At 42.3% G+C, this 13,055-nt stretch overlaps 1 protein-coding gene across 2 annotated transcripts; it reads left to right on the top strand.

The window, feature by feature from the left end:
• Positions 1-740: 740 nt before the first annotated feature.
• Positions 741-12,254, top strand: MPV17L (MPV17 mitochondrial inner membrane protein like). 2 transcript variants are annotated; one of them, XM_085592371.1, is made up of 5 exons: positions 741-1,100; positions 2,447-2,517; positions 3,760-3,789; positions 9,493-9,576; positions 11,207-12,254. In XM_085592371.1, the coding sequence occupies exons 1-4, from the start codon at positions 800-802 to the stop codon at positions 9,568-9,570; spliced, it is 480 nt and encodes a 159-aa protein (XP_085448497.1). In that variant the 5' UTR covers positions 741-799; the 3' UTR covers positions 9,571-9,576; positions 11,207-12,254. The 2 variants fall into 2 exon arrangements, with proteins under 2 accessions (XP_085448497.1, XP_021395504.1); XM_021539829.3 differs by lacking the exons at positions 9,493-9,576; positions 11,207-12,254 and adding an exon at positions 3,943-8,051 and having other exon boundaries at positions 755-1,100.
• The last annotated feature ends 801 nt before the right edge of the window (positions 12,255-13,055 follow it).

The raw sequence follows: 13,055 nt of genomic DNA, 5'->3' as shown, positions 1-13,055 counted from the left end.
AGCGAACTTCCACCTCCGGCCTGGAGATGGTTCCCTCAGTCAAGCCGGAGCCCGTTGCCAGGAGCAAGGGGAAGCTGCCGGCGCTCCCGGACGCGCTCCTTTTCTTCTGGCCAAGGTCTTGCAGGACGCCTCACTACGTGGTGCCGCCACTCAGTGTCACCTCACTACGTGGACTTCAGATCTGCTTTGTGGCACTGGTTCTGTGTGTGCAAAGCTGTGTACACGAGTCTCTTCAATAGTCTCTCATCACTTGTGCCTTTCTCCTCAAGTTGTCTCAGCAGCAGAGGGCACAGCAGAGGAACCCCACAGGCTGCTGCTGCTCAGCAGGTGTGCATCGGCCCTGCTCAGACTGCAGAACAAGGGCAAAACGTAAAAGAAAAAGCCACAACCTACTCGTGTAAGCACGAAACGAGGAAATAATTACAAAAAAGATGATAAGGAAACATAATTTGTCACTCAGTAGTTGCAGCACTAATGCATAGTGACCCATGGTGCTACTTAGACCAAAGCCCAGGCGACACGGCCACGAACATATTCGGAGTGAATGCACTTGAGGGGTGAAGGCACTTGAGAAGCGAGCCCACGAGCTGAAACCCGGCTGCCCTGCCATCACCCGCGGGTCACCCACCACCCACGGGACCCGGCGTGGGGAGCCGGCCCTCCCGGGCGGAGGGAGCGCCCGGGGCCGTGAGAATGGCGGGGCGGCGGCGGGGCCGGGGCGGCGGCGGGCGGGCCCGTGGCAAGGGGGAGGAGGAGGAGGAGAAGGAGGAGGAAGAAGAGGCGGAAGCGGCGGCGGGCGATGGCCGGGGCGCTGCTGCGCGGGGTGCGGCGCTTCCCCTGGCTCTGCAACGTGCTGCTCTACGGGGGGCTGTTCGCGGCGGGGGACGCGGCGCAGCAGCTGCTGCGGGGCCAGCCGCCCGACTGGGCGCAGACGCGCCGCGTGGCGCTGGTGGCCCTGGCCTTCCACGGCAACTTCAGCTACGTGTGGCTGCGGGCTCTGGAGCGGGCGCTGCCCGGCCGCCGCCCGCCCGCCGTGCTGGGCAAGGTGCTCTGCGATCAGCTGCTGGGCGCGCCCGTCGCCGTCCTCGCCTTCTACACGGGTGAGTGCCGGGGGCTCCGCCGCAGAGCCCCGCGCATCCGCCGCCCCCGCCTCCACCGGCGGCGGCCCCGCGCCGCGCCCCGCGCCGGGCTCGGACAGCGCGCAGCGGCACCGGCATCCACCGCAAGGGGCCGGGGCGTGGGCACCCCCCGCCCGCCCGGCGCGGCGCCCGCACCCCAAAACGCCGCTGCCCGGGCGCTCGGGGCGGGGCCGCGGCCGGGGGGCTCTGCAGACCCCGGCAGGTGCCCCCGAGGATGCCGAACCGCCTGTGGCACTTCAGAGCTTTCCCGGAGCGGTGCTGGACCAAAGGAGGCCTGTCCTGAGCTCGGTTGGGCGCGTAGCTTTTAATTAGCAACAAAGAATGCATAGCACCTTACACGGATTGCAGCATCCATGTCTGTTTGAATTGTTGTGCTCATTCTCAGCATCAGCTGTCTCATTTTCCAAAACACAGCTGTAAATGTCAAGAAATGCCATCGTTCAGCCCACCAGCTTCTGCTGTGAGAGTCTTTAGAAATAAAGTGTGCTACTAATGGCTAATCTCAAAAGCTAACAAGTAACAAGATACTTTAAAGATACAAAATAGTGTCTATTTTGGAAATAAACATGAGGGAATAAGAAAATTAATAGGTAAGACTAATGTAATTAAATGCTATAATTTAATTTAATGTGTTAGCCACTAAGACAGGTCCTCTTTTTGTCTGGGGCTAGGAGATCTGCATTCTATGACTCCAACAGGGAAATTACTCAATTTGTGATTGAAGAGAAATGAAGCAAGAAAAGAAGTCAAATACCATATACTTCCTCTCAAAATCTTAACTATGTCATAACTTAAGCTGGGAATTGCCCAAGGACCAGAAGGATCTGAAGGACCAGAAAAGGGATTGTAAATGTCCCTGAATTGGGTAGCAGTAAAATAATGTATCCATTGAGAGATACTGATAACCCCAAGGCATGGGAATTCCTAGAAAGATCCAAGAGTTGGACTAAGGAGCCTCTGCTTATGTGCTGAATGCTTTATTCTCTCTGTCATGGGTGCAACAGGTGCTGTTATCCTCTCTGTTCCACCACTGCACCACCGGTGTGTGGTATGGCAGAGAGGCAGATGCCACAACACCTGTACACCCAGTAAATCCCAGCTGATCTTGGGTGTCAATTCAATAGAGGAGGAGATTTGATCTACCACTATTAGGTAGTCAGAATGGTATTTTGGTAACAATATCAGCCTTTTTTTTTTTTTTCAAAGATATTATAATGTATTTTGAGAAGGGTCTGGGATGTCACTGGAAAATGTGAACATTTCATTTTTTGCATTTTTATTGATTCTTGTAAATATTTTACCACTAGGTATGAGCATCCTTCAGAGGAAAGAGGACATCTTTTCAGACTGTAAAAAGAAATTTTGGAATACATATAAGGTGAGGCAAGCAATTTGCTTATCTCACAGCTAAACAAAAACAACAAAAGTGTAAATATTCCTTTCTCCAACACCCTTTTTTAACTCTTTCTTTCTTTCACTCCATTATTTGATTATGTGTAGGAAGCTATAAGTCCCAGCAGTAACGGGAAGTAAAGGCAGTTTGGGTTAGGCAGTGATGCCAGATGGGTGACACTGTGCCATTTAAAAAATGAAATGTACAGTGTTTCTATACACAACACTTGACACAGCTCTGTTTGAATGCCAGCCTTACAATACAACATTGATTCAGGTTTTTTTTATCTTTTGTCTTAAGAGGTACACACATACCAGTGTTTAGTTAGTGATACTACTAGCAACACATGTACACCTATTAAAATAATTCATTATAGAGAAACCTTCTTTGAGAATATTTTTAGCCTGTACTTTTCAGTGACAATCTTCTCACTTTCAGAAGCAAGCCCCCTTGTTTTAAGAAGGCTTTGCTGTAAACAGCTGGCTTTGATTTGCATTTCTGCATAGGCAAGACAAAATTATCCCTGCTACCTCAGAGCTGAGCAAGCTGAGAATGTTCAAGGTTTCTCAGATGCAAGAAGAATGATGACTGCATTAGCAGGGGAAAAAAAAGTAATAGAAGATGTGATTGCAATGTGAATTCCTCTTCATATTGTAGAACTATATAGGTAGGATGGAAAAGGATTATTTTTATTCCTATGGAAGATGATTCTAAAAGCAGTGCCCACTATAGCCTATCAAAACATAAGGTTTCTATCAGCCTTATGTTATATGAGTAAATTATCCATTGATTTTTCTAAATATGCCTTACTGTATGAGTAAGTAGAAGGAGCACTGCAAGTGTGAAATAAATAGTGTTCAGTGGTATTTTTCATTAATGGCTGAAACAAATGTTCACATGTTTAAACATTTGTTCACCCATCTGGTAAATGCATTTATTGTGTCTGGTGTCAGATATCTGTGAAGACTTAACTGTGTTTAGGGTTTTGTATTTAAAATGAGTTAAAATAATATGTAAAAATAATATATAAAATAATATGTTTGAAAAACTCAGAGCATAGCGGCTCATGAAGATGATTGGAAGTTTAATATGGCAACCTCTAGGTTAAGCAACTCCATTTGTAATTGAACAGCTTTTATTACTCAAATACATTTCAGTCATCACTGAATGTGGAAAAAATGAATCTTGGTGAGCATAAGAATAACAAATGATTCGTTTTCCTTTCAGACAGGACTGATGTACTGGCCTTTTGTGCAGGTGAGTTCTTAGGGTGACTCTGTGAGCCTTTCCCTGCTGTAGATCCCAGTCCTGTGCAGCCACACTGTGTCTGACTCCAGGAGGAGCAGTGCACTTGTTGGGTGGGTAACAGTGCCTGGAGCACTAACTGAGCTCTCTCTCCTTCCCACACAGCTGTCAAACTTCATTTTGATCCCAGTTCACCTGAGAACAGCTTACACTGGGCTCTGTGGCTTTGTCTGGGCTTCCTTCATTTGCTTTTCCCAACAGAGTGGAGATGGCACAGCAAAGTCAGCCTTCATGTGGCTCCAAGGAGAGAAGGTCAATGCAGATGAAGAGCCATCAGACAAATAAGAACTTTAGTTCTGAACACATTCTAAATTGCTAAACTGGGTTTGTGAAAGTCAGTAAATCACACTGCAGCCTCACTGTTGTGTTTAAAATAAGCAGTTATCTCAACATTTGGTGGTTAGTATAAGCAGTGGAACAGTTTGTCTTTGCGCCTGTTTATTTTTCATAAAAGAGGCCAGTTGTATATTGACATTTAATTATTTTCATGCTGTCAGTCCATCTCATCTGGAAACAACTGACTTACAGGGCAATGTAAGCATTTGTACATCATGTCAGACTGCCTCACTGGGGAGAAATATTAACTGTAATTTAATTTTCAATCAACTTGTAATTGCTAGAAAAAGGAGAATAGAACATTAAATCATCAGTTGTCGCACTTGACAATTGTTATCAATGCAAGATCACTTTGCAGAACAAAATTTAATGGATTCCATATCTAAAAAGTGGCATTGAATTTGCTTCATTGAGAGGAAACAAAAGTGCTGTGTTTGTAAACCCCACATTTCTATGGGGCCAACTTGTTTTATTCTACATGAAAATTTATATAGGAAATTAATTATTTCATAGAATATACAAACCTGGACTGTATTTGTACATGTTTTATCTTAGCTGGGGGAATAAAGATTACTTTGGTCAGAACCCTTTGGGGTGGGTGCTGCCCATTGCCCCTTGGGGTCAGTCAAGCAGCTCCTGCACAGTGGAACCCCCCCCCACCAGCACTGCAGGGAGCTTTGGTTCTGTGTGCAGCCACTGCTTCCTTTGCTCCTCAAGGGCCATGGGAGTCTTGACTCCTCTACTCTTTTCAGGTGTTTCATCATGCTGAAGATATAATCAAAATTTTGAAGGAAAAGAGCATGGGAAGGAAGGTGGCATGAATAGCAGAATCCAGCTATATATATCAATAACTCCTATTTTTTCCTCAAATGGCTTTTAAACATTCCTATTCATAGAAGACAGTGGGTAATTATACATAGGAGACTAGGAGAAGGTGAAAATTAATTTATGGATTTGCTTTGTCAGGTCTGGATACGGGTATTTTTAAAATGTGCATATGTATCTCAAAAGAGGAACTGTGCAAATTTCTTTGATTGCAGTAAGTTGAAATCAGGCAAGTAAAGGAGCCCTTGCTATATTAGAATGAGATTTTATGCCTTGAAGTTACTAAATTGTAAGCTTGAAAGAGTATCTGATTTAATGGGTCTGATTCTTAAGAGAAGACTCATCCCTCTGTTACAACAATAATAAACCCCTCTGAGGAATGTCTGAATTCCTCAGCCTTGTCTAAATAGTGTACCAAAGCCTGCTTAGGCAATAAATATCCATTCTTTTGGCCAGCAACTGTACTGCTTGTATATTGCTAACAATTATTTGTCACTGTAGGAGCACAGTACAGGTTAGCTGAGAAAGAAAAAGGGATCATGCAAGCACTGCCCAAATCTATTTCAGGTAAAAACAACTTGTTTAGCAAAACCTAGTGGTAAGGAGTGATGCAAAGTGCCCACATGGCTTTGGCCAGAGGACTGCAGCAGTGGGAGGAGGGGAGAAGGCAGGGGGCTGCTTCCACAGCCTGTTCTGCTGGCAGGCAGGTGGAGCAGGTGCCTTCCCTCTCAGCGTGGACAAGTCACTGCAGTTCCATCTTCAGCTGTACAGGCAGATGTGGAAGAGCACACCTGCCTACAGCCTCAAGGTGGAATTAATTCTAATTGACTTTTGACACCTTTGGCATGGACATCTCCAGCTTGGCTAAGTGTTTTAACTCTGTATATTGAAATGTGCACTGAAGGGCCCATTTCTGTCCCTCTGTGACATGGAGGCTCAGGTGAGTGGCTGCTGTGTCAATAGCTTGTAGAAACTTATATTTGATGAGTTGAATTCCCCTGCTGGATGTTGCTGCATGAATCACAAAGTGTGAATTGAGCAGTCCTGATGCTGGACATCCCAGGAGGAGTAGAAATGCACAGAGGAACTAACTGAATTTTTTCTGTCTATTTAAAAAATGAGTGAACAGATGCTTCCGACAGCTATAGCTGTTCAACTGTTCTTGTGTGTATAAAGTCCTCAGGATAAAGAAGCAATTCCAGTAGTGTTTTTTTCTATTGATATTTTTGGAATCAAACTGGTATTCTAAAGTCTATTCTGTTTAGTAAGAGCTAAAAGTTTCAGGTAAGGTGTGCTACTTAAGTATTTAACTTTTTTTTACAGATGCTATTTATTTTTATTTCTGCTCATGCCTTAAGTGTTTAATGATTAATAGCATTCACTTGACGAAGGGAACTGGAAAATAATGTCATTACAAGGGGAGTGAAATGCTGTTGGTTTGCTGTAAGCAGTATGTGATATTTTGCTGTAACTCAGAGCAAAAAATCTTTCTTCATGGGTATGGTAGGTGAAACTGAATTTCCAGATGAATCAAGAATTTATAACTCATGATCTGTATAATGCTGATGCCTTTTTTCATCAGGACTAACTAATAAATGAAAGATCCATCTTTTAAATAGCTTAGAAGCTTATAGAAGCTGTGCTTTATTGCTCTTGCTTTTGTGCTACCAGATTTCTGCTTGGGAATTTGAGCTAAATCCTGTTTTGTCTTCAAGTTTCTCTGGCTGGGGAGTTCAGGATTTCTCTCCATCTTTTATTACTTGAAGTACAGTTCTTTCATGTAATGGAAGCCTGTGGCTCTTATGTTTCAGTAGACTTTAGATCCTGCATAATCCTTTCACTTTCTCCATTTCTCTTGTTAAGGCACTTGACAACTAAGTAACACAAATCCCTTTTCACATCAGAAAATTTGTGTTTTTTCCCTTTTAATTGTGAGCACTGATTGGTCTGACAAACATTTCAGACCCACAAAATGCAAAATAATGAAGCTGCATTGGGACAGTTTCTCAGTGTGCATAAATTAATGGACCTTCTAAAGATTTTATTCTTCTGACAGTTTATCTGAGGACTTAATCCCTATGTTGTTAGAGCCTTCATGATTCCTTGATACATTTTTGGATTACAAGATTAATTTCACAGGATAACAGAACGGTTGAGTTTGGAAAGGACATCTGTATGCCCATCCCAGGTAATCTAGTCCAACCCTATTTGGCACATATGTAAACTTTAGTTTGCTTCTTCTAACAACTCAGTAATTTTCTGGGGGAATAAAAAAAGAAATAAGAAAAAGATGGGTGAGATTTATCCTAATGTCTCTCTGCTACCCTTTCAAAAACAGTCATAAGGGCTTTATGACTATTTCCAGGAATTGCACTGATCTTACTGCCAGCTGAACATGCAGATTTCCACAACCAGCAGGATGAACAGAATTTTACATCACGTAGGTGCTCAGGAAGGAGCAACACACTGCCAGTAGCTATTAGGCCTGCAGTCAGGTGATATTTTTATGTCATGGATCCTCTCTAAGAGCAAATGGGATGAACAGATATTTATATCAGTTCCAGCTCCATGTTATTCTGGATGGCTGTGGAGATGTGGAGTCTGAATTTGATAAAATGAGAATTTCAAAATTTATTTTTCTACTGCAAATCTTTTATGTAAATGAACCTTCTGTGCTTACTAGTATGCTAGATACATCCTTCTTAGAAAATTCACCAGAAGGCCTCTATCTTTTCACACCAGAAGCACCCACCCAGTAACATAAATATAAAATAACCAGTTCCTGCTGCAGTGAAGGTGAAATTGCCTCTAGTCTGTTACCATATCTGATATATTGAGTTCTCTTTATAGAACAACCTTTGAAATCTATGCAGCTTCAGCCTTCCAATTCTCTGCTCTAAGTGCCAGCGCTTCCTGCTTGTGCTGCTGCCTCTACTGCTAGTGCCAATCCAGTGAGATGTGCAAGAATTACTTGAATTTTACTAAAATAATGAATTTCAAGCTGACTGAAATTGTCTATGTTTTTGCAAAGGCTTAATAAACATTAAATGCTGTTCTTTGGCTCTGTCTATCTTTAACTCATATGTGTATAAAGAAAGCCAGGTCTTATGTAAAGTTCTTATTGGACCTTCATAGACCAAATGCAGCAAAAAGCTCATTTGATGTCAGACCTTAACACACCAGCAGAATAAAAACTAAGGAGGGATTATTCACTCCCTTTAGAGTTTAGTTACATACGTTAAGGCATCTGTCATTTCTGAATAAATTCAAGCAGAACTCCCATCTTCAATATCTTATGCTGAAGTCAGTGGACTCTTATTAAAAAGATGTACAATTTTGATATAAGCATTTCTTTAAATAATTAATATATTTGCAGAAGGAATGGAGGATTCAGGTAGGAAAAATATATAAACAACTTTTATAGAGAACAGAGGTTAGAAATGGGGTCCTTACTGAAGGACTTAACTCAGTCAAGTTTGTGTAGGATACTCTTGGAAGGAAATGGTTCAGATTTGAGGCTGAAGGGAGTAATATATTCCACAACTGGAAGAGAGACACCACCTCCATTCCCTGTTGTAACTTCTTGTCTATTTAGAATGAGGAGGAAGCTTTATGGTAAGAGTTCAAGTTGAAAAATTCTGTTTCCTAGACTTCAAGGCCAACAGGGAGAAAAAGGATCACTCAGTCTGAATCCTTGGGTAATGCAAAGCAAAGAGTTCTTCCTGAATCAAACCAGTGATGTTGACTTCAATGCCAGCTTCTAGGAACTTATCCAAGCACTTGAAGTGACAGAGGGTTCTGTGTCTCAAAGAAATTATTTATGTGTTCGTATGAAATTTTATTATCTACCCACATCAATCTAGCCTTAACATTCTAATGAAATGTTACTCCCTTTCTGAGAAGTCTTAATGACTAGGTACAGCAGGCAAAGCTTTATGTGTGCATGTAGTGGTAAGCAGTTTTCGTTTATTCCTTGGATAAACTGTAATAGCTTTATCTCTGTTATCCCTTTGCTATATCATTCTTGAAGCTCATTTGCAGACCCGTTTTTGCTGTGCAACCTCTAATTTTAAATGTAGACAGTTATGCTGTATAAATCCCAGTGACTTTCATATATGCCTCAGATAATATTTTTCTATCTCTGCCTAATATTCCTGTTCTAAACCAGCCAAGGACTGCCTGTCCTCTCTTAATGTCCAAGTTGCACTAAGAACTCGCATGCACTTGCTAAGTTCACAATGTCTGAAGTTACTGTAGTCCATTTTAAACAAGAACAAAGAATGCAGATTACATGTCTGTATGCATATACTTACCAACATCATCCACCCTAATAAACACTGCCTTCCCTTTTCCTGCAGTTAACTTATTGTGGTAGTGCTTAAAAATTATACACCTTGTATCCAGATAGAAAAACAGTTTAGTGCAAGAATATGCAGAATGTATCATTCCCTGCTATGCAACACTAATAGCAATTACACCTTTTTGTGCTGACAGAAATCTTGGGCCTGGAAAAGTCTAATGAGGTGTGAAGGAGGGCCAGAAAAGACATTGTCAAGGACAGCTCTGCTGTAGCAGCAGGTATGTGAGAGAGCTTCAGGAACTGAAGAATGAGTGGGTTTGTTTCCTGTGTTCAGGGAAAACCAGTCGTGAAGTGGGGCTGTAAAAGAACAGGGGAAAAATGACAGCAGGTGAGTGTGCACACACTTGGGGGCTATGTAAGTGATGGAACAGGGACACCTATGCTAGTGCTCCCCTCTGGCAGAAAACCTTAAAAATGGGATACTGATAAGTCACCCTTCCCATTTTACACCCTCAAGACTAACAGAATCAGAGTGACCAGGAGGGAGCATGGGAATGTAGCCTGGTAGGTAGTTCAGTCACCAGAGATACCGGGACAATGGAACTGGCTGGGAATGAGAACAGTTCCCCATTTCTGCACTTTATCCAATTACAACAGAACCAAAATGCACAAGCACCCAGATGGCTGTGATAAATACAGGGTTTGGCCCATATGGACTCAAACCATGCACACAAAGTTCTGCACCACATGAGATCCTTTATCTGTGGAGGAAGTGTCAGCTTCATACTGAATTGTGTGTCCTTTTACAGGGTGTGACTTGGTGGCAGAGTAATTTAAGTTACAACTCTTCCCTTGAATTAGTATGTTACTGTAGCTAACGTGTACTTAGTGTGTGCATACATAAGAACAAACTCTCATTATTCTTTCCTTGATTTGCCAGGATAGCAGCTTTCCTCTCATGTCTCAGATATGTGGGAAAGAAAATACAAAATTTGATGATTCCTTTTTCCACTTCTAGTTGTTTGGTTTTTTTTTTCTGTTCTATGCTGGCCTGGAGAAATCTACCTCTGAGAGACTGGTGCCCTGTGGTATTCTTGTTTTGCCATTGCTTAAACCACCTTTACTTACCTACTAAGGGTGTTCAGCTGCTTCCATTTCATGCATCACATGCTTTTACATCCAAAATGTAACAAGACTGTTAACTGCAGCTGATTAGCCATGGCATGCCAATGACACTGAAGGATTTTGTATTAGTCCTACATCTAGTTCAGAATGGTCATTAGACAGTAATGAATTATTATGTGTTCATAACTACACCTGATATATCATGGCAATTACCCATACAGTGTTTTGCTTACCATTTTGGGGCAGAAATTGGCAAAAATCCAATGGAACACAGGTACAAATACAGAGAGAAATTCATATTGTAAAGAAACCTTTTCAGAGGTCAGGACAGTGACTTTATAGCTTCCAGTTCCAGTGAGGGGAGTAGTGAAATGGCCCACAGAAGTGAACTTGCCTGTTAGGATGCAGGGGTAATGGAGCATAGACACTCCACAGTGACATGCATCAGCAAGACTCTTTGGGTGCCTCACAGCTTTCAGGCAGTTTTGAGTTCTCTCTGTAAGATACCAACTTGTATTGGTAAAATGGAAGCTTTCAGAAAGTCATCTTTACATTTTGGACTATGTTAAATGGGAAAAGGCTCAGGCCCTGCAAGAGCTGTGCCTGGAGCTGTGTGCTGCTGTCTTTGTAAAATTTACACAGGATGTTTATTACTTCAAAATGCCCACATACATGCTGAAATATTACTTGTTGCCTGCTGTGTTTGCAAGTCTAAAATAGCCCAGACCAATTTATCTCAACATCTAAATTTACTGAACTCAAACATCTGTTTTTCCTTTGTAGCTATGGACACCCATCACTGATGCAAAAGCCACCTGCATAGTGACTCACCTGCACAGCAGTCAGTCCAGTCATACCACTGGACTTGGCTCCAAATGCCAAAAATAAGACTCTTACATAGGCAACTTTAATACCCATGGTATTAGTAATGTGTCTGACAAATGCTATAGCAGCAGCTTCTGTGAAATTTGTACCTTAAAAAGACAGTGAACGTAGAAAGAATTCACTAAGACAAAAGAAAAATGGGAAAGAAAAGAGTTTAGTGAAGTATGTTTCTGAAATCTCTTTTTGGTCAGAACTGCAGCTTTTGAAGTGCACAGATTGTTTCCATGCTTTCTACCAGATATTTATGCCCTGAATCTTTGCTGCTGTATCTCCCAAAATTTGTGCTATGTATTCTGTCCTTCTATAAAAAAAAATAGCTGAGATAAATCTAAATAAGTCATGTCTGCCATGGGACGTCTGTGATGTCTGACAGAGGCCAGAGAGCAAGACACAGGAGAGTGCATTTGCCAACTGTTCCTGCCCAGCTCTAGCTCCTGGTGGCAGGATTTAGTGAGAAATGGGAACTGAAGCCACCAGGGAAAATTACTGTAAGAGCAAAGTGCAACTCTGTTTCTCTACTAGGCATTATGTTATGAGCAGTGACAAGAGATCCAAATTTTTGTATTTTCTGCATTAACAGTGCTTTCAGCAGAAGAAAACCAGCCTTCATGAGTAAAGAAATGCATTTATAATTTATATTGCTAGGTCCACTGAAAGACATCATCAGTAGGAGAGAAATTTAATTCCATTGACAAATACAGCAGCAGCAATGCTCCAGAGTCACACTAACAAAAATGCTGATATTACATTAGCAAATAATTCATACATACTTGGGCCCTACTCTTGCAAAAACCTTTGTGCCAATGACTTCAGAGGGGTGGCTTCCACAAAATTGTTCTTATGTGTAGCACTCTGTAGAAATGGATCCTTACCAGATTTTGGGACTTTTCAAAATGGGCAGATGAAAACTTCCTAAATACAATAAATCACCTTTTATATTCTTTGCTTTATGTAAGCAAATTCTTTGCACACGAGGTTCTGGCTAGTGGGTGTTTTTCAGCCATACTAACAAAAGCAGAGCTTTAAATATTCAACTATTTCTAGGATAACTCCCCCATCTCCTAAACAATGCAGTTGGGTTGTAATTACCTAGAAAACTTGAAAGGATGGTTTGAAATTAAATAGTCCTCAGATTCACTAAAAATTTGCCCTTCTCCCCACTCAGCCTGTTTCCCTTAGTCCCACTCTCATCCAGATCCCAGATGGACTCTTATTCCTCCCACACTCGTGTTCCTCACTTCTACTAGTGAGTCAGTCCAGCCCACCCCAGCAGGCAGCTGCACTGTCACCCAAAATCAGCTGTGCAGAGCCCTGCCACCAGCTTTTCTGCTTGACTCACAGCTCTGTTTGGGCTCTGTCTCTAAAGGCCAAAAGCAGCGAGGATGAGGCACTGCACAGCCAACAAGAGCTGTTCCAGCACGTCTGGTGCTCAATTCACGGCATGTCTCTGGGGAGCACAGCTGACAGAGAAATCAGAGTGCCCTGAAGATGTCCTAAAACTGTCTAGCTCGTCTTGTTGGCTAATTCCAATTCTCAGGAAGATAAGTAGAGAAATTTTCTGTTACAATTTTAAAAGCAATGTAGAGGTTTTCTCGTCTCTGACATGTGATACACTCCTCAAACAAAATTGTTCACACAATAGAATCAGTGTGTGCCAGTCCAATTATTAAGTGTACCACTGAATCCAGAGGTGGTTTTTTTGAAGTGTCGATGATTAAGGACAAGACTTTGCAGACAAAAATAGGTG

This window comes from Lonchura striata, chromosome 14 (genome assembly GCF_050655825.1).
Source record: "Lonchura striata isolate lonStrDom1 chromosome 14, ASM5065582v1, whole genome shotgun sequence".
NCBI lineage: Eukaryota > Metazoa > Chordata > Aves > Passeriformes > Estrildidae > Lonchura > Lonchura striata.
This window is presented reverse-complemented; position numbering and strand designations above follow the sequence as displayed.